Source organism: Danio rerio, chromosome 17 (genome assembly GCF_052040795.2).
Source record: "Danio rerio strain M-AB ecotype USA chromosome 17, GRCz13ab, whole genome shotgun sequence".
Classification (NCBI taxonomy): Eukaryota; Metazoa; Chordata; class Actinopteri; order Cypriniformes; family Danionidae; genus Danio; species Danio rerio.
In genome coordinates this window covers 2,892,129-2,913,907 of record NC_141037.1, presented here as the reverse complement: position 1 = coordinate 2,913,907, position 21,779 = coordinate 2,892,129, and the positions used below count along the sequence as shown (strand labels likewise).

At 37.4% G+C, this 21,779-nt stretch overlaps 2 protein-coding genes and 1 long non-coding RNA gene across 10 annotated transcripts in view; 2 read left to right on the top strand and 1 right to left on the bottom strand.

Annotated features, from left to right (window-relative positions):
* The window catches only part of LOC101885278 (pleckstrin homology domain-containing family G member 3), a 120,414-nt gene extending 110,499 nt beyond the window's left edge, over positions 1-9,915 (top strand). For 4 of the 5 annotated variants that reach the window (XR_015512926.1, XR_015512927.1, XR_015512924.1 and 1 more), the window contains exons 16-17: positions 1,104-1,208; positions 4,367-5,622. Coding sequence is in view for 1 of the 5 variants with exons in the window: in XM_087290063.1 (XP_087146189.1) it covers positions 1,104-1,208; positions 4,367-5,726; positions 9,076-9,818 (2,208 nt within the window). In the remaining 4 variants the exon portion in view is untranslated. Of the gene's footprint in view, positions 1-1,103; positions 1,209-4,366; positions 5,727-9,075 lie in introns of those variants that run through there. The other variant, XM_087290063.1, reaches the window with a different exon arrangement.
* A 2,822-nt stretch (positions 9,916-12,737) lies between these two features.
* xgb (x globin) overlaps positions 12,738-21,779 on the top strand; it is a 60,755-nt gene continuing 51,713 nt past the window's right edge. For 2 of the 4 annotated variants that reach the window (XM_087288981.1, XM_087288979.1), the window contains exons 1-2: positions 12,738-12,804; positions 13,854-14,152. In XM_087288981.1, coding sequence (XP_087145107.1) covers positions 13,983-14,152 — 170 coding nt within the window. In that variant the 5' untranslated portion in view covers positions 12,738-12,804; positions 13,854-13,982. 4 annotated transcript variants of the gene reach the window in all.
* Positions 13,854-17,756, bottom strand: LOC147839871 (uncharacterized). The gene is made up of 3 exons (XR_015513001.1): positions 17,252-17,756; positions 15,706-16,220; positions 13,854-15,208 (listed from the first exon to the last, which is right to left on the bottom strand). It is a non-coding gene; the product is annotated as an uncharacterized LOC147839871 (long non-coding RNA).

Here is a 21,779-nt window from a genome sequence, read left to right as displayed (position 1 = left end):
CCAATAGTCTAATGAATCAGACTATTTGTTTATGATCATATTTTTCTTTTATGAATATGCGACTCATTTTTGTAGTAGTAGATTGGTAGTAAGCATTGTTAAGAGCTGTAAAGGTGATTTTTTTTTTTCTCAATATTTAGATTTTTGATCCCTTTTTTTGATTTTCTAATAGTTGCATCTCAGCCAAATATAAACCACACATCAATAAAAGAGCACATTTATTTAGTTTTCAGCTGAGGTGTAAATCTCAGTTTTCAAAAAATTAAACTTATGACTGGTTTTGTGGTCCAGGGTCACAGTCGTGTGTTTTGCTCTTTTATTTTAGTAGCTATACAATATATTAAAGGTGCTGTGTGTGAGTTTTTGACTCTTCTAAAGCCTAACAATACCATAATTTAAGAAACATGTTCACTGAGCATGTTTCTTAAATATCAGCAAACATATGATGGTATTTTTATGCTTTACAACTGTCAAAAACGGACATACAGCACCTTTAAAATTTTGCCATTAGTTGTGACAATTATAAAAAATCTGTGACATAAACAAATATTTAAAATAATCATAAACTATCAATTTATAGACGTGCTTTATTAGAGATCATAATATTGGTATTGTTCAAAGTTTTAACAACTCAAAGCATTCAATAATAATGGCAGGTTATGTTAGCGTTATATTGCAAAACGATGCTGTACAGTGCATTGTTGACATGATTTTGGAATTTACAGCACGTTACGGGTGTATTAACACCTAATGCATAATGATACGGGACGTCGGCTGTCTCAAAGTGTTTTCTGATTGAAGTTCGACTTCAAAGGGAAATTTAACTGTCAAATTTTGGGGGTGGAGGTCGGATGGCTTGCCTTCTGTAATTAAATGAAACAAAGGTTCCCGTTTTATTGTGCTTTGTTTGATGACACACAAAAGCAATTTCTGAAGGTCAGTTGTCTGTGGAAAGACATTGAAGTGCATGGATGCTTTTAAATGAATTGCAAATGTTTGTGAAAGGTTGAAACATTGCTGAAGTGCGCCTAGAATAAATGACAATTGTGTAGAACTGTAACGTCTGCTGATCAGCTGTAATTTTCTGTACTGTGTCCTTAAAGGATAGAGAAGGTTGTTGGGAGAACTGGTCAATGAATAAGAGTGGAAAAACACCTGAAGAAAAGCATGAAGACAACAGCGAAGAATCACTGATTGTCTTCGGACAGGTAACGTCTTATATTATGAGTAATGTTCTGCTTTGGCTGTCATCAAATTGAACATTTAAGTGTTTGTGAGCTTCATCAGATCAGATTAAATGATCTGCAGTCATATAGAAAGGTATTGAGTAATATTTACAGATAGTTTAGTATCCAATATCTGCCGGCAGCTAGCTCTCTGCAACTCTCACATGGTCGCCCACTGAAGCTAAGCAGGGCTGCGCCCGGTCAGTACCTGGATGGGAGACCACATGGGAAAGCTAGGTTGCTGTTGGAAGTGGTGTTAGTGAGGCCAGCAGGCGGCGCTCAACCTGCGGTCTCTGTGGGTCCAAAAGCCCCAGTATAGTGACGGGGACTCTATACTGCTCAGTGAGCGCCGTCTTTCAGATGAGACGTTAAACCGAGGTTCTGACTCTCTGTGGTCGTTAAAAATCCCAGGATGTCCTTCGAAAAAGAGTAGGGGTTTAACCCCGGCATCCTGATCAAATTTGCCCACTGGCCTCTGTCCGTCATGGCCTCCTAACCCTCCCCATATCATAATTGGCTTAATCAGTCTCCTCTCCACCAATCAGCTGGTGTGTGGTGTGCGGTCTGGCGCAAAATGGCTGCCGTCACGTCATTCAGGTGGATGCTGCACACTGGTGGTGGATGAGGAGATCCCCCCCAATGTGTAAAGCACTTTGAGTGCCCAGAAAAGCGCTATATAAATGTAAGGAATTATTATTATTATTATTATATTTTAATCTCGTCTATATAATCTGTCAATAAAGCACCAAATTGCTAAAAAGAATTCTCACCCAAGTAAAAACCTTCACCATTGTTGGACTCATCCATGTTATACAGCCAGTTTTTGGTGTAATTAGCTACTATAATTGGCATTTTCTGCTGAAAAAGTAAAATAAGGAATTACTTTTAATTTTAGGTGGTTTAATTACTGCTACTTATAATATGCTTGCCTTAAATACTGTACATTCAACAGTTCATTATACATCAGTTCAGAGAAGCAAAGCCATATACAGTTAAAGTCAGAATTATTAGCCCCCTGAATTATTAAGCCCCCTGTTTGTTTTTTCCCCAAGTTCTGTCCAACGGAGAGCAGATTTTTTCAACACATTTCTAAACATAATAGTTTTAATAACTCATCACTAATAACTGATTTATTTTCTCTTTGTCATGATGCCAGTAAATAATATTAGACTAGATATTCTTCAAGACACTTCTATACAACTTAAAGTGACATTTAAAGGCTTAACTAGATTAATTAGGTTAATTAGGCAAGTTATTGTATAATGATGGTTTATTCTGTAGATTATCAGAAAAATATAGCTTAAAGGGACTAATAATATTGACCTTAAAATGGTGTTTAAAAAATTAAAAACTGCTTTTATTCTAGCCGAAATAAAACAAATAAGACTTTCTCCAGTAGAAAAAACATTATCAGACATACTGTGAAAATTTCCTTGATCTGTTAAACATCATTTGGGAAATATTAAAAAAAATAATAAATGTATAGGGGTGACTAATAATTCTGACGTCAACTGTATATTTAGCAGAATAATTATATTTGTACACTCAATAACATTTATCAGACATTTGAACATTAGTTGTTATTTTAATTTAATTTACAGATCAGCTTCAGAAACTCTCCTTCATAAACTGGATGTTATTTACCATGCAGCAATTGGTTTTGTTACTGGTGCACCATTTAATACTCATCACTGTCAACTGTATTCTTTATTAAATTGGCCTTCTCTTTAATCACGTCGACAAGTTCATTGCTTTCTGTTCATTTATAAAAATCTTATTGGGAAAACTACACTATATTTACAGTCGACATTCAGAAAACATGTGGAAATCTGTGCTCTAGTAGTTTTATTTATATTTGCACACCTAAAGTTTGCACTTCATTTGGTCGCTACTCTGGAATCATGACTGGGATCATCTGCAGCAGACCTTAAAGCTCAACACTATTATTCCACTATCATCCTTTATAGAATCAATCCAGTTAATAGTACAAGATCACTGTGCTTGTTTTTATTTTTCCTTGGTTTTCTATTTTATTATCTGTATCTGTGAGATTGTTATTGTATTGTGTCCCTGCTGCTTTGTATCTGCTTTTTATGTTGCCTCTTGGTCAGATCGTCGTTGTATATGAGAACTGGTTCTCAATTGACTTACCTGGTTAAATAAAGGTTATTATTTTAAGCTCAAAAAATCATTTGAGAAAGTAGTTGGTCTGCAGATCGTAGGCTAATTCCAGCATAAAGTGCATTGCAGTAGTGTCGATAAGAGATAGAAAATAATACTGTTAAGTATTGCTTTAAATCTGTGTAGTGCTATGCTATATACTTTAAAGCAATGCTATATATGTAAAAGGCGTACAGTGTTGGGTAACAGTAAACCACTGTTGAGGTATATACATATGTAAATGATGAATGAAAACAAATTAGCTGTGAGAATATCTGGACATTTAAAAAGCCAATAGCTAGGTTGAATTTGAGTCCTTAAAAAGTTGGAAATTCACTGAAATATTGTGTTTTAGGTCCGAAATCATTTTAAATAGGTTATAATTTTCTTTAATTGTCCACTTAAAGCTACTCAAGTAGTCATAAAGTCATCCTATTAAAGTTGTGTTTATTAAATCTGGTTACCAATATGGTTTAATTAAGATTTGTCTTAAGGTTTCTTATTATTCCAATTATTTTCTCCAATTACCTATGCCTTTTGACACATTGTTTAAAATATATGGCTAAAATATATAAAAATATGGCTGTTTTTTTTTTTTTTAGATGGGGAAAGAAAAAATCTTTAACACTGGCCTAACTGGGTTATTAGAAAACAATATTTATCCTTTAGCCCTGTGTAGGTCTGACATTTCATTCACAATTGTCTTAAAAAGGTCTAAAATGTTAATATGTCTTAATTTTTACAAAATGTAAATGTCTTACAATGTCAAAAATTAGACTTGGTGAAACGTGTAAAAACCGTAATACACAAGGGCTTTAAATACTAATAGCTGCTGTCTCTCAAAATTATACATGTTGCTTCGTCCTGACCAGTTAGCCACAAGGGAAATGTTGATGATTTAATTATCCTCATATCCTCCCATCTTTTCCTCCTCATAGCTTCCTGTAGCAATGACTCTCTTCACTCTGTCCACTTTGTAGGCAACAAGGGAGCACAGTTCATCAAAGGTCTTCTCTCTTCTCAGTGAGCCTGAGGACACAGACATGGACCAATCCGATAATTATGCAGAAATGTGTGGGACAGTAATGGCAGGATGCCACACTGAAGCAGAGATTGTAGACCTCAGTAATGGAGGACAAGAAAATGGAGATAATATGAGGAACATGGTTGATTTCTCATCCAAAGCTAGACTAGAAATGCAAGAAAAGAAAGTAGAGACTCCATCAAACGATGTAAGGAAGATTGAGGTAGAAGAAAACACTGCAGTAGTTGATAGCAACTTGTGTTCGTACATGCTGGACAAGCCAAGAAATATCTCAGAACAACATTCCAATAGCCTGTCTCGAAAAAGTAGTTTAGGAGTCGAAGAGTTGCTTGACTTGCATTGTCCATCTTCTCAATCCGAAAGTAGAAGAATCTTTGAGCATCCTGAAAATAATCCTAAATCCCAAGAGTTTTCACAATTGACTCAAGAACCCAGCATTCCTGACAATCCTTCCAAAACAGACCAAAGTCATCCAAAAAAGCAAGACACCCTTTCCAAAAAGGACAGATTGCTTATACATAAGATTAAACACTACTATGAGCATGCAGAGCACCTGGACGCCAACTTTGCTATTAAACGAAGAGAGAGTCTTTCGTACATCCCTCCTGGTCTAGTCCGAAATCTTAGCCAACAGCTGAATGGTTTTGTGGATGAAGATTTGCCATTGCAAAGAAGGGGGTCTTCAAGGCCTACTTTATGGTCCGTCTTTAATCTACCTGGGTCGGATAGTGACAAGAAAGCAAAGGACAACTCTGACTTTGTGGTTCCAACAAGTGGCAAAGAGTCTGAAAGGACTGAGCAATTCCAGCCGGCCTCAAACATGGTTAAGGTGTGGCAAGATATGGAAGTGGAGATTATTGGGCCTTCAGAAGAACGTAGGGGATTAGATGACTCTCAAATATCTATACCTGTTCAAGAGAAGAAAGAGGAAACTAGCAATAGTGGACTCGGGGAACCGTTAATAATCTTGGAGGAGTCTGATGAAAGTTCTACCTCGTCCCCCATCCCCAAGATTCCTCAAGAAAATGAGGAATACAAGTCTCAAGAGCGCCACAGGGTGAACCACCCTCCCCTGCCAAGAATGATCTCTTTACGGGCTGCCAGTGAGGATGACCTTATCTTTCAAGATATGGAGAAGATGAAAAATAAAGTATTCCAACTGGCCAGGCAATACAGTCAGCGAATCAAAAACAGCAGACCGATGGTAAAGCAGAGAGCCAAGATCTCGGAAAGCCATTTTATGCCTAAGAGTTTGTCATCGGTCACAGAGGAGAAACCTCTGGAAAAAGAGAAAGGTGGGTGTAGTGCCTTAGTACAGGGGTTCCCAAACTTTTCAGCCCGCGACCCCCAAAATGACAATGCCAGTGACTCGTGACCCCCAATTTTCTCTGAGTTGGTGGTTATAAATACAGAAACCTATTCTCAGAAGTCTATTCTTTGTTTTTTTATGTATGTCAGTGTTGAAAATGTGCTAGAAAGTTTAACCTGGTGTTACAAAATCTGCTGCATCTGACAGTATTGCTGTGTCTTTAGTAGGGTTGGGCATCTAAGCTATAATGCCGATCCGATACGCATCTCGATACAAAGAATACGATCCGATATATTAGCGATACATTTGTGACATATTGCGATGCAACACGATACGATTTACACCCATATCACGATACAATGCGATAATTCAGCACTAACTAATTAGATCAAGTTTATGAGATGATGTGAAAGAGGAAGCTGTGCAATTGAATGAGTTTGATTATTTATTAACCAAGCAAAACCAAGACTTTTTTACAAACTGGCTTTTCTCTCAGAGCCAGAGTGTCAGTTTACAGTAGAGGGCCATTTTAGAACATATAGCACATATTATTTAAGTATTTTCAAGATAAACAGAATGTATAAGTGCAATATATATTAAAATATATATATTTGCACTCTTTCAACATAAAGGTTTAGCATTGCACAACAAGAATTGTGATTTAACTTTTCAACTATGAAAACAAGTTTTACAAAGATATATTTTGCCACTGATTATTCAAAACTTAAGGTGGTGAACTAGCAGTGTTATGCTGCTTTGAAACATCACTGTCACTGTAAACAACAGGCTAATAAAAATAAAACAAACCAGCAATCTTCTTGCTGTGAGGTGGTCAAACTACCCACTGTGCCACCGTGACACCCATTATTTTATCATTATTATTATTAATATTATTATTATTATAATTAAATAAAAATTAACAGAAGGAGGTGTTCAAAACCTTCGTTCTCCGTGACACTAGGCTGAATAAATATCTTTGCAGATGAACAGGTCCGGCACGTCCATAGAGGCGACCTAGGCGGCCACCTAGGGCGGCAGTATAGAGAGGGCGGCGTCCGCAACACCCCCCTTACCACCCGCATCCTCAGTTATGTCCGCGACACCTCCATCAGCGCCCGCTTGTCCTCAGTTATATCCGCGCATAGGGTGGCAGAATAGAGGTCCGCGACATCCGCGTCCTCAGTTATATCCGCGCATAGGGCGGAAGAATAGAGGTCCGCGACACCCGCGCGTCCTCAGTTATATCCGCGCATAGGGCGGCAGAATAGAGGTCCGCGACACCGGCACGTCCTCAGTTATATCCGTGCATAGGGCGGCAGAATAGAGGTGCACTGGAAGATGGAGCTTTCACAACAACACCGTGGCGCCGCTTCAAGTGAGATATCAGATTAGTCGTACTGCCCGCGTATTTTACAGATGCGCGGCACATTTTGCAAATTGCATCTGTCCTGTCATGTCGTCCATCCTTAAATCCATAATGTTGCCATACTTTAGATTTAAAACTCAGTGGGGAATAAAATGTTTGTTTTACTTCTAGCGCTTTCTGAGGGCGCACCACTAGCTTCATCCGCACACCTGATACACTGAGTTGTAGTGAAAGTGTACACATCCGTAAATCCATTAGGCTTACTTTATGTAGGTCGATTAAATTATGCGCCAAAAACAGGTTGACAACACTTGTTAATAAATAAAAAATACATTCTATATTAAAAATATAAGCTGTATCTCGGAAAAACCGATGCATCTCGCAAAAACCGATGCATCTCGATTTGCTTCCAAAATTTCATTCATCCTCTGCTGCTCAACAGATGCACTCGCATCGTGCACGCGCATGACCGCATATCGATACATATCGATTAATCTTCATATCCCTAGTCTTTAGTATAATGTAATTACCCGAGAAGTCGCAATCCAATAGATCTAGTAGATAAGCTACTATAGTAACTATATAGTTTATAGTAACTATAAACAACTATTTTTTTCTCTTCAGTAGGTTATTTAAGTCTTAAGGTTTCATAAAAATTAATTGATTTTTGAAAATCACCAGGCGACCCCCCCTTCATTGTTCCGCGACCCCTCGGGGGGTCCCGACCCCCACTTTGAGAACCTCTGCCTTAGTAGACACTTAAGACAAGATTCAAGCTAAACCTGAAATTTTTTGACCGATTGATTCTTTCTTATACACACTTTAACTTGAGGGGTAATTCCCTAGTCTGTGGGTAATTGTCTTGCCCATAGGTATAGCCAGAGCCTAAGGCGGCAGTATAGAAAGGGCAGCATCTGCGAAAACTCCCTTACCACCCGCGTCCTGAGTCATGTCTGCGGCACCTCCCTCACCACCCACGTCCTCAGATATATTCGCGCATAAACGCAAGAATAGAGAGGGCCGCATCAGCGACACCTCCATCAGCACCCGCGTGTCCTCAGTTATATCCGCGCATAGGGCGGCAGAATAGAGGTCTGCGACACCCTCGCGTCCTCGGTTATATCAGCGCATAGGGCGGCAGAATAGAGGTCCGCAACACCTCACTTCATTTTCATAACCGATCACTTTTGTTTTCACATTGGGGTTGAGGGCGGCGTGATCGTCCTCTGCCTAGAGCAGCAGTTCAGCTTGCTCCGGGCCTGGGTATAGCTCATGTGAGGCCATCCTCAACCTTTTGGTTGCCAATTCAGACTTTTAATTGGGCTTGAGGGACTTACCCACTAGATCAGGGGTGGCCAACCCTGTTCCTGGAGAGCCACCTTCCTGCAGATTTCAGTTGCTACCCATATGAAACACACCTGAACCAATTAATTAGGACCTGAACACCACGTGATAATTACAGGCAGGTGTGTTTGATATGGGTTGCAACTGCAATCTGCAGGAAGGTGGCTCTCCAGGAAAAGGGTTGGCCACCCCTGCACTAGATGGTTACCCTAACTCTTGAGTAAATCCTCAAACACTTGAGTAACTTGTCCATGTTCTTGCAACCAATCATTCCATTTAGAAATAATTGGATTTGAGAATTTTCTGTAAATTCTACTGTCCATTCCTGCTCCTGGGGGGATAACATAGCTCTAACACACTTGCCCGAAAGTTTCTAGCAGATATTATCTTACTTATTTTACTAATGGGAGTTAATAACCATTGAAAAGTGAAATGCTGCAATGAAGCACCTTGCAGTTAATCACACAATTTCCTCTCCTCCCCTGTGTACTGCCATGGAGGCAGGGTTAGCTAGTACACTTTTATGGCTAATGATTTTAGGCTTTTGCTGCATCTTAATGCACAGATAATTGTACTACATTCTGAAAACTGACCTACTCGATAACCTCTGCTGTTTTGTGCATAGGTATGCCTGACAGGACACTGTTGCTGACCTTGAATGACCAGGACAATATCACAGACTCTAAGAGTACTAGTTCATCTTCCAGCCTCTGTTCTCCTGGAAGTCCTCAATTGCCGTACATGTGCAGATTATACCCCCAGAGACCACAAAGTCCAGTACAAACCGAGACCTTTCACTGGCCTGATGTCAAGGAGTTGTGCTCCAAATATAACAACCATAGGCATGATGGCGTGTCCGCATCCTCTCGCTTCTTCCCAATGGGTCGCAGTACTTCTTTCCCAGAAAGATTTCAGGACAGTGGATTGGAAAAGTCTGCAGCATCACGTTCATTGTCATGTTCATCCCATTTCTGTAATTTGACAGTACAAAAAACTACATCCACAGATTCTACATGCTCCAACAAGACCCTTGAAGGTAAAGGTTTGCCTTCATTGTGTAGACTTAATGCTGTAGACTTTGGTGTGGGGATGCCAGACGCATTTGAGCAACCGGAAGACATCCCTTCTGCTAAAAACAACCTGATTTTAGTTGAAAGGGCAACGGGAGGGGAGGAATATAATGAGAATCTGAGATCAAGATTAGATGCTGTTTCACAGGATGAAATGGTGAACAGTAAAGAGCAACACTTTGGTGAGTGGATAGATGACGGTCATCCGTCGTTTTTGTTTGAGCAAGCAGAACACAATCAACATAGTTTGGTTAAAAACCTGCGGGATAAATTCCAGAACTTGAGTTCTTACATGTGAGACTTGCAATAATGCAATGTTTTTACAGTAAACACTCAATGTTAAAGGGCTAGTTCATCTAAAATGGAGAATTCTGTTATTAATTACTCAACCTCATGTCATTCCACTCCTATAAGACATTTGTTTATATTTTGGATGCAAATTGAGATACTTTGGATAAAATCAGGAGCTCCCTGATTGTCCATAGGCCGCAAGGTTCCAGAGATGTTCAGAAGAAGTCTAGCAAAGGAAACATTGTCGAAATATTCTTTGTGACTTCAGCTGTAATCGTATGAAGCTCTAAGAAGGAAAGTAAAAATTACCTTGTTCGTTAATGCTCTCCTCGTCAGGTCCATGAATAAAGGACATATAATACTTGCGTGTTGCATTGCTGATTCTAACGGCGATACTTTATTTTCCAGTAATAAATACATGCTCACCTGATGCGAAAGAAAAGATATAAGTGAACTAAAGTTTTTACAGGTTTTTTGGTGCACAAAAGTGTTCTTGGAGCTTCGTATAATTACATAAGAAGTCACATAGACAGTTTTGACAATGTTTTTGGTTCCTTTTCTGGACTTTTTTCAAGAGAGAGCTCCAGGATTTAATCTAAAATATCTTAATTAGTGTTATGAAGATGAACGAAGGTCTCAGGGGTTCGAAACAACATGAGAGTATTAATATTAATAGCAGACTTTAATTTTTGGGGGGAACTAACCCTTACATTGCATTTTCTTTTTTGTCTAAATCAGGCGTTGACCACTGTATGCGCGAAGCATTGGACTGCTAAACCTTTATGTTTTTGGAAGATATCTTAACCTCCAATCGGGAATTATCAGCAGATATCACATACATTAAAAGGGACACATGAGGACCTCAATATATATTTATAAACTATGCATTTGTAAATATATGTACATTCAAATTTCCATGCATTATTTTTGTACATATTTCAATGAGATGTAAGCATTTGTTAAAGTAGCTAGCTATTGTATTATTTTTAAAAAGTGCTTAGATGCATTGTTTTTCTTTGTTATTTTGAGGAAGGCCATGTAAATCATTCAGTGCACACCACAAATGCACCTAAGCTTGCAGTTAGCTTGCAAAAGCACTGCGATATTACATGCGATCTGCTAGTCATAGTGCATGAGTTATTTCGATGTCTCTTCACTGTTTGTGTTCAAGCTCTGACCAGAGGAAAGAGGGTAATCTCATAAAGACGTCATTCCGCACTAATGAGGAAAAAACTGGAAATTATAATCAGATTAAGCCTGATGAATGATAAACAACGGCGAAGGCTGGTGTAGTTTTCAATCTGGACTGTTTTTAGCTGGGTGCGGACAATTAAAAATGGTTAAATAGTGTTCAGTTTGACTGGATGGGGTTGAAATCAAAATGCTGCTCTTGTTTGACCATGCGTTCAGTCCGTTTTACGGTTGCCAGTTACTGGTTGTTGAAAGGTCAGATTTGATTCCACTCATCCCAGAATTAAAATTAAAATATTCTCTAAATTTAACACTGAGGTCATTGAAACTAATGGACAAAAAGGCATTTGAGCACCATATTAATGCACAGTCACAGAACGTGTCTTCCGCACTGCGTTTGGGTAAATAATGGGAGATATTATAAGCTAGCTTTGTTTTTGGTTGGTATTATTGGGATGTATTTCCGGGCATAATGTCACTGTTATCTTGCATATTTATTTATTTCAGCTGGTGTAAATATTACGCACAATGCCTTTGCGATTTGTTTGTACAAATGTTCATTTCCTATTTTTCTGTTGTACTACATTAAAAGAAGCTTTGGCACTATAATCAGTATTTCACATGTCTTTTTATTTCCTGTTTTATGAAATCTGAACATGATTTTGCTTTGACTTGAGGCCGTATTGCTGTTTAATTAGTTTCTGCATTTTTTAATGGGTTGTTCCTGTAGGACATACAAGGCCACATAATGTTCATATGATTAATGACTTCATGAAAGGAGAAGAAATGCAGCGTTCATACGATCTGGATATAGATTACCTTTTGTATGTGTATATATACTGTATTATTGTGAATATGGCAAATACATTGTCAAGTCAGCACATTTAGCACCGTATACTTCATTGTTTTATTACATTTTGACCTAAATATAAACAATAATTTTGATTTCAAGAATCACACTTATCATATTTCAAATAAAGATGAATTTTTAAAACACACTGGTGCTTTTTTAGGGCTGGAAGTTGATTCCAAAGCATTGATAATAGAGTCCATCAAGTGTTTAAAAGCTTAAAAGATCTAATTATGAACTAATAATGATCATAATTTGATAAAGCCTGTCAAATAGCATGTTTGATGAGTATGCCTATACTGATATTATGACTTCATACACTGAATTTCACACGAAATGCATACAATCGTGATAAACAACTTGTGATTTGTTGTAGATGTTTAAAGTGTATAAAATAATGCTTTATAAATATTAAATATCCTAAACCAACTTCTGATTTCCATACATTTACATTATAGTTGTTGTGGTAAGTGCAGCATACAGTTTTGATGTTTACAGGTAAATACTTTTTAATCATTGTGCAAATGTTTAATCACTGTGCAAATGGATTTTATACATGATCTTCTTGTGCTTTGCATGCATTACATTTTGTAAATAACTGTAAAGGAGTGAACAAACAATCAGGACTCGACTTTAGAACCAGGAAACAGAAAAGCCGGATCTACTTTTCTCGCGCAGGTTACTGTGGTACTCCGCAGCTGGATATTTATTTTGGATTTATGCATCAGCTGGAAATTAGCCCCAATATGAAGAGCTATTATTTTCTTACCGACTAAGGACGGATCGTTGGGATCAGAATGTACTCCCTGGGTAATTCATTGTTTTATTTCCGAACAAAAATAGTTCCTTTCAAGGTCAAAACAAACGCGCCCCTCCCCCACTATCAGAAAGCGCGGGCTTTTTTATTTACCTCAGCGTCGCTGCACGGCGGCATTTCTTCGGTGAAATTCAGGTTTGTTCGCCCTGTTTCGTTTTACAAAATCATTTTTAAACAACAAATCATTTTATTTCATCCAAAGCTACACAAATGGATTTGATGGCATTCGTTTAAACGATCTCTTTGAGTGATTGAACCGCGCCTGATTGACAGCATAACATAGTCAATTAAATGATGTAGGCCTAAATGCTTTTGAAGTTTTACTGTGTAACCTAAAACATTTCACTCAAACAAGCTGTGTATATTATATTTTACGTGTTAGAAGTGTCATCCATCTATATAAAATGTTATTTATTAGTAATTTAAAGATGCTAATGTGTTTTGAAACATAGCTGATGCACTTTAATGAATGCTCCAATGTTAGTATTGGCCATAATGCACTGATTAACTAATTAGCACTCTAATTTGCTTTAGGTTTCACTACAGTAAGCTGGTGTGCTGTAGTAAGATTATATACCTGTAGAAAACTATATTTGGGTCATTTGGTTAGTTGTATAAGTAGCAAATAGAATCACCACAACAGATAAATTCAAGCACTTTAATATGGTTAAAAACACTATAATTTACTCTAAAGTGACTTGAAATGAATCTCATTCAGCACAAAATATATATGTTTATATAAGTTATTGTCTTATTTATTGTGATTATTTGGCAATTACCTGAAATCCTTTAAATGATTGTGGTTTTTCTTTTTTAGTGTATCAAATATGATTATGATAATGAAGAAGAGCTCCATTTTATAACTGAATCTTTTTCAGTAGAAATTAAATATGGTTATATAAGTTAGTGTTTTTATTGCTCTTATTATTCAGCAATGAATTGAAGTCCTTTTATTGATTTTACATTTTGTTTTGGAGCAGCTGTTGTATCGATTGTGACAATGAAGCTCCTTTTTTCTAAATAAATCCTATACATGTTTGTGTAATTTAATGTTTTATTCTTTGTATTTATTCGCTAATGATGTGAAATCCGCTACTTTTTTCTTTGGAGCGGGTGTTTTATCCATTATGCATTATGATTGATTATGATCATGAATATGACACAGAGCTCCTCCTTTCCGCCAGCAGGTTTCAGGTTGTGAGTGTCTCTGAAGGTTTGATTCTGTCAGTCATGGAAAAGCAGAGCGACTAGAGACGCGATCAAACTAATTAACTCGACCAGCTGATTGAAAACTAACCAGGGCTGGTTTCAGGATGGGCTGCGCTATTTCGGGCTCCGGACTGACAGCGGGAGCCCCGGAGATCAGACCCGGGGAGGAAGAGACTCCGGCGGGACTCACCACCAATCACATCCGCCTCATCAAAGAGTCCTGGAGGCTCATTCAGGAGGACATCGCCAAAGTGGGCATCATCATGTTCGTCAGGTCAGCATCAGTTTCAGCTCACTTCACCGCTGTTTGAACTGCTTTTACAATCTCAGAAATAATGCTACATATTGTTAACGATGCCTTAAAAGTACATATTAATATCTAAACAGTAGGATAAAAAAATACGTGCAAATGTGCATCTTTAAGGTATTAATGTGGACCCTTTTAGTACAAATGTATATCTACTGAAAAGCAGCTTGTTTACCTTTAGGAGAGTGCACAATGCATATGCTTCACATTAAATGCATGCTTTTTGTTTATTTTTGTCCGTTTGCATATAATTGAAAACAGAACTATTGTTAGACCTCCTGAATATTTTGTCCTGTTTAACAGATGTTTTAATAAATTTCTAAACATAATAATTTTAATAACTATTTTCTAATAACTGATTTCATTATCCTAATTCAACTTAAAGTGACTTTAAAAGGCTTAACTAGGTTAATTAGTGTATAATAGTGGCTTGTTGTGTAGACAGTCAGAAAAATTATTGCTTAAGGTGGTAATTATATTGACCTTTAAATGGTTTAAAAACTTTTTTATTCCACCCAAAATGAAACAAGACTTTCTCCAGAAGAAAAAATATTATCTGAAATACTGTGAAAATGCCATTGCTTCATTAAATATACAGGGTTCAACGTTAAGGATTTTTTTCTACTGCGCCGATCGGGTCAGTGGTTGAGATTTTTACTTGCCCTGCCTAAGTTTTCACTGGCCCCACCAAAAAAAAAAAAGTTAATAGCTATTTCTTAGCCATATATTTTAGATAATGTTGCAAAATAACGACTGTGAATATAGAATTTAAAAAATGTTAATAAATGTATGAGCAAAATTCTAGATTTTATGCAAACGAAAGAGCAGTATGGAAAATGTGCTGATATTTTATTGCATTTCTAAATTGTTTTTATAAAAACGGCTTGCCAAACTGATGACATTTTTTTTTCTTTTCTTAATTTTGTACCCATGTAATTGTCTGCTTCCAAGACTTTAGAAACAGACGTTTTCTTTTAGCCTCATAGTTTGATGTTGCAGCCATGTTGCCATCTTTTCGCTGTACTGGTTGTTACAGGGCTCGAAATTGCGACCATTTTTGTCGCATATGTGCCCGAAATTTAATCTATGCGACCTCATAATATATTTGGGAGCATGTGTGCGTCTGCATATAATGATTGTAGTGCGAATTATTTTTTTTTTCCAAAAAACGTGCTGAATCGCTCTTCTCTGCCACTATATTGGTCCATATTAGCTGTCAATCACTCAAGACTTTCCGCTGTCAGATGACAGGGAGCTATTGTGACCGCGGGAAATGCAAACGGCTGAAGAGTGAAAGGTACACCGAATCTCGATGCGTTGCATTCACTGTGTTCAGTGCAAATGTCCGTTAATGCAAAATCTAACACTGTAGACACCATCACCAAAGAAGCTCGTCTTTACTAAGTTTAAACTGATGCGGCTTATAACAAAGAGTGGTATTGCGCCGGTGGTCATCGGGAGAATCCTGCTCTGCCTGCTCATATATCGGGTCGGCTGACTCGCCTGCTTTCCACAAACACAGAAAAATGTAAATCAGCTCATAACGAGACTGAGCATTAAAATGACACAAACCCAAACCAAAACTTTTAAAAGTGAGACTTTTCTTTCTTTTGTCCACTCTTTCTTGAGTTGTATATTATTTTTTTGTTTAATTACTGATGACTGCTTTGCAGCTTTCAGCCTTAAATTGACTAATTTCTTATAATATTTTGTTTGTTTTGTAGAAGAAATATTATTTATTAAACTGACATGCATATAAAACAAAAGTACAAAATAATTATTTCTTACTGCAATGCTTCATTTTTGTTTGATGCAAACCATAATTTTATTTTTCATAAAGTAACAGACTTTTTATAGCAGATAACTCACATTCAAGCCAGAATGATCATTGAGAATTGTAATTCATTGTTAGTATTATTGACATCGTCGTCATCATTAATATTTTATAATTATTAGACACTCATTTAGGAATTATTGCACAAATATCAAGTCATCTCAGCATTAGTTAGATAGTTGTTTCTGGTTTTTGTTAGTCCTGGGGTCCGTTCTTCGTACCTCGCTTAAATGATCTAAGATGATTTTGCAGATCCTGGATCTTTTAATCTTAATAACTAATCTGCCTGTAATTTGGTTCTTCAAACAAGTTCGCGAATCAGATTAGAATGTCTGGATGAACTGATCTGAGATCGCTGCGTGTGTTGTGAAGGACAGATCTATCCATCCTCGAAATCATGATCAGCAATGCAACGATTGGCTGACGGCACAGCAGCGTAATGACATCATCTGATTAATATTCAATTATCCATGTGAGCAAAATGACATCAAATTAGCAGCAAACGGTTTGTTAAATATGACACGCAATAACCTTCCACATATGTTGTGAGCTGCAGGCTTTACACTTTCATGTGTCAAGAGTATTCATCATGTATTTCAATGCATATCAGTGTATTTATTTTACATTTAGAAAAGATTTTCTTTATTATAGTAGCCGTTTTTTTAATCGCTGTATGGAATAACTGGATGTTTACAAAAGCATTTTGATATTGGTAAAGGTGTCTGCAACTGTTGTGAAGCATAATCACTGGCATATTAACTGTCAAAACATCTTTATGACTGCATTAATGTATTATTTCTTTTTTTTTTTAAAGTCACATATTCTGCATTTCTATTATCATACACAAATTGTACTAAAGCGATCTAAAAAGATCATATCAAGTTTTTGTACTTTCTTTTCGAGGGTGCAGATTGCATAAGTTTTATTAATATAACTTTATTTATTTTATTATTAACTATAACTTTATATATAGTAATTTTTTTTTTTACTATTTTCCCAAGTGTATATAACTACTACTGTAAGAAAATATCAGAATTCGGTACTTTCTCTATTATCTTTGCTTGAACTGACCCGATTTAATCCTGTTTATATGAATTGAACCTGCTTCCAATCAGGTTTGAGCTAGCAGAACTGTTGCCATGACAACAACTCTCAGATCAGCTTTGAAGAATGAAACAATCCTGGATATCCAATATCCAGCTAACTAAGTAATCCACGTACGAAGAACGGACCCCTGATTGATGTTGTTTTCAAATACAATAAATCCCTTAATATACAGGTTGCAGCGGTGCTCATTCAGTTTTGGTGGATGCTCCTAAATTTTTTCTGGTGTTCCTAAATATTTAAAGTTGGGAGCTCCGGTGCTACCAAGTAAAAAAAAAGTTCATTTCAAGCCCTGTTGTTACCAGGTTACGAAAATAACAACGTGCTCATTGTTACTGGCCAATAAGGGCTCAAAAATAGTTTAGGTCAGACTGGAGCAAGTTGTCACAATTCTTACTTACGAAAATAGGTAGCTATTATAAATTGGTGATATAATTAATATTTTTGTGTAGTATTTATTTGAATAATACTTACATAAATGTGTGTTTTTAAAATGTTAAGCATCAACGAATCAATTAAATTGATAAAAATCGATTACTAAAAGTGTTGGCAACAAATTTCACTATCGATTGGTTGTGTTGCGCGACACGGAGACGTTTAATTTAACAAAAAGAACACTAGCTCAGCGCGGAGCGGAGTAAACACGGCCCCTCACCGTCTCTCGTGCACTAATACAGAGTTCAGCGCCTCAAGAAGACAGAGATGATGGGGAAGATTCACTACAGAATCCTACTTTTGTTCCGTTTTGAAGTGAGAACCGTAAAGTCCCTGGTGCTGGTTGTGTCTGGCGCTGAGCCAGAGAAAGACAGCGGGGTTAAGCAGGTTTTGTTTTCGGTATTCCTGACACATTCAGTGGTAGACGGCATTAACTCAAAAACCTCTTACCCTAAAAAGAGCTAAACTGTGTTTCCTACAAAAAGACAAAGCAGGTTATGTTCCACAGCTGTCTTTTTCTTTTTTTTTCGCTCGATATTACGAGCATTGCTCCATTTAAGCAGTCGCAATATGCGCTGAGGCAGAGAGGGGTCACGCTGAACAGAGCTCTGAGTCAGGGACCGTTGGAAAACTGCTTCTTTTTTTTTTCCGAAAACAACCAACTCAACTGACGTGTCATATTATCACAATTATGCAGTGTTTTAACAGCCTAATACTTCATTTATGTTTTGGATATGTAAATACACACAAGTACTAGTAAAACAAGACATTTAGAGTTTGTAAAACACACAAGGAAGTCTAACAATCTATTCAAATATAATTTGCCGATGTGTTTTAATCATATCAGATACACATTACACATAATGAAAGTAACTATAAAGTTGAATCTACACTTCTCTAAGTTCACCATCCACTTGCATGTATTTTGGGAGTAACTAATGAATGTACCTGCTGAATCCTGCGTGCTCTGCTTTTTATGAATGAGGCAGCGGCCGCAAGTAAACATGGAGACGTCCATCTCACGTTATACGTCACGACAACTTACACATGCATGTGAACATGTTTAATTAAAAAGTCATCAGGCGTACAGGTATTATGAAGTAAAATAATGTATAGTTTTATAAATTTTATTTATCTTTAAAAAATAGCTTAAATTAGCAAATAAAACACAAGGTATGCCTGCATGGGCTAAAGGGGGGATGCCTCTGTGACACTTTTAGAAGCTGCCATTCATTCATTCTCACCATACTTGGTGCATACATCTTAACTCTGTCTTTCGAGAAACGCAGTTGCTGTTTAATGCATAGTAAATTGGACTCATTCAAAGTAGCGCCGCTGCTCAAAAAAACGTTATGAATGCATGCTACAGTTCCGACTGTACAGTGTGTTTTGAGTTTTGAGGTAAGGAACGTTTTCATTTGACATTCACTGACAGTCGGACAGGCTCATGCAGTTCATCAAACTCCGTCTTTTAAAATCGAAAGCGGAATAAAACATCATAAAAGCCGGCGAATCAGCGCTGCTACATTGAAAACATGATTCGGTTCGCGCCTCCTGATTGGTTCTCAGGATATAGCGGGTTTTGCTGTCAAAGGCAGGTGGCGTTTAGTAGAGCTGCTCGATTTTGGTAAAAATCATAATCACGATTATGTTGGTCATAATTGTAATCATGATTATTCAAAACTATTATTAGTTCACATACACACAGAAGCATGCTGTCTTTCGCGCTTTTAAGAGCAACACGTGTACAACTGGAAAGGGGGCGGTAAATGATGCAATAATCGTTTATCTGGATTAATGGTTTTTCATAATCGTTTGAAGCCAAAATCGAAATTGTATTTTCGATAAATTGCACAGCCCTAGCGTTTAGCGGTTTTTGCCAACAAACTGCTATTTCTGAATGCGCTGACACTGGGATTTAGATGATTAGAAGCAAATCAATATGTTGATGGTGTACTACGTGTCTAAAGCACTCAGATGTCATTATCTCATTTTTGGCGGAAGTGACGTTTAGCGGCTTTTGCATCTGAACTCTTCACATACACAGCTCTTCTGTGAAAATCCCCCAGTGCTGATTAAAAGACCATGGAATTGTTCACGGTATTTCTTTTTATGTTCTTATTTTGGACTGGCGAAAGTCTTAAATTTTTTTTGTTTGCCTGGAATTCAAGTCCAAAGAAAAAATTTAAAAACTGCTAAAGGCAATATTATTAGCCCCCTTAAGAAATCATCTATTATGATTGGCTGCAGAACAAACCACTGTTGTCCAATGACTTGCCTAATGAATGTAATCAACATAGTTAAGTCTTTAAATGTCACGTTAAGCTGAATACTTGTATCTTGAAGAATATCTAGTCAAATATAATGTCCTGTCATCAAGGCAAAGAGAAAAGAAATCAGTTATTAGAAATGAGTTATTAAAACTTTTGTTAACAAATGTGTCTAATGATTTAAGTCAGTGGTCCCCAACCTTTTTCTAACTGCGGACCGGTCAACGCTTGACAATTTTACTGCGGACCGGGGGTTGAAATAATAATAATAATAAACATGAATCCACACTACTCATATGGAACTTTATTAGCACATAGCTCCAACATTACAATGCTATTATAACATTAATAAGTAATAACTTTATTAACACATTGGTTCAACAATATAACATATTATAACATCAAAAACTGTCCGTAACGCTAAATCAATGGGAGCCCTGAGCTTGTTTCTTTGCAACGAGATGGTCCCATCTGGGGTTAATGGCAAAAGGAAGATTGCAGGAAGGAGCGTGTGCATGTCTAGAACGTGCTGACGTGAGACGTCTGCTTTAGCCAATCAGAAGCATTCACGTCCGCGCGGTTTATGAGAATAAAAGCCTTTGAATATTTTTTCAGACACATTCAGCTGCTAGAAATTAGTCAGATCACGTTTATATGTTCTTCTTAATGCCAACTGTGTAAATAATTATCGATGAGATGCTTATGATAAGCCGTTGTTTGTTTACCTTCAAGCTTTGCGTGTGCCTGTGAAACAGCCTGTGATCGCCAGCACACACACATATCATGTACATCTCGACATGCGAAAGTGTTTCTCTCTATGTTTTCATCAAAGTTGTTCACAATACTGAGACATCCAGAGAGATTGAGATGTAGTCAAATGTTTACAAATACAAGTGCAGCCGTTTAGAGCTCATTTCTGGTTAATGATGGCAGAATTACCGGTATTTTGGAATGGATGTGTGAATGGTCCTTTCCAGAAATTCTGTAACGTCCTCATCTGTGTGAACAGCTCTTTTTTGAGTTTACCAGGAAAGTCATTCCGGAAATTTACCATATATATTTACCGGTATCACTGTGTGAAAGGGGCTATTAACACCCGAAGTGTCCAGTCTACTCCTTTGTCTTGTTTTGGTGGCTGTCACTGCAGAAAACCCTGCTTTACACAGATAGGATGTTGGAAATGGCAACAGGGTTTTCAGCTCTGTGTTAGCGATCTCTGGGTATTCTGCCATGACTTTAATCCAGAACACCGGCAGAGTTGATGTTTCGAACACTGTTTTTGGGCTGTCGTCATTTGCGATCTCCAGCAGTTGGTCTTCTTCTTGCACGGACATGCTGGATTCAGCTGGTTCGTTGACAAATGGGTCAAGCATTCATTCCTTGGCCGTTTATGGGTCCTCTGAGGTTGGTAAGTAGTGCTCAAACTCCTTTAACAGCGAAGATTGGTGATCGTTAGGCCTACACGGACGGTGTGAAACACCGCAGATTTTCCTGCAGAATTCTGCAGATTTCTGCAGATTTTTAGCCCATTATTAATTCTGTTAATTTACTTGAGTAAATGTGTAAATCTGAATTTATTCAGTTTTTATTAAGTAATTTATTACTTTTTATTTAATATATTAAGGTGTAAGTTATGATACTCCGCTGGATACTCCCAAAATAATTCCGCAGAAATCTGCAGATTTTTACCAAAATTCTCTGCAGAAACAGCAAAAAACGTCCGCAGATTCCGTCTGGCCCTGGTGATCGTGCACCAGCTTGGTGAGTGAGAGCGCAGGCGCAGTCTCACACAAAATCCCCGCTAATGTTTAAAACATGTCCAATATGCCTTTGTTCATGCGCCGTCCCCACAACTCCAGTTTGGCTTTAAAAGCAGCTACATTATCTGCCAATTTAAAGATAATTATTTCATGTGCAGCCCTGTACTGATTGATCCACCGACTGGTACCGG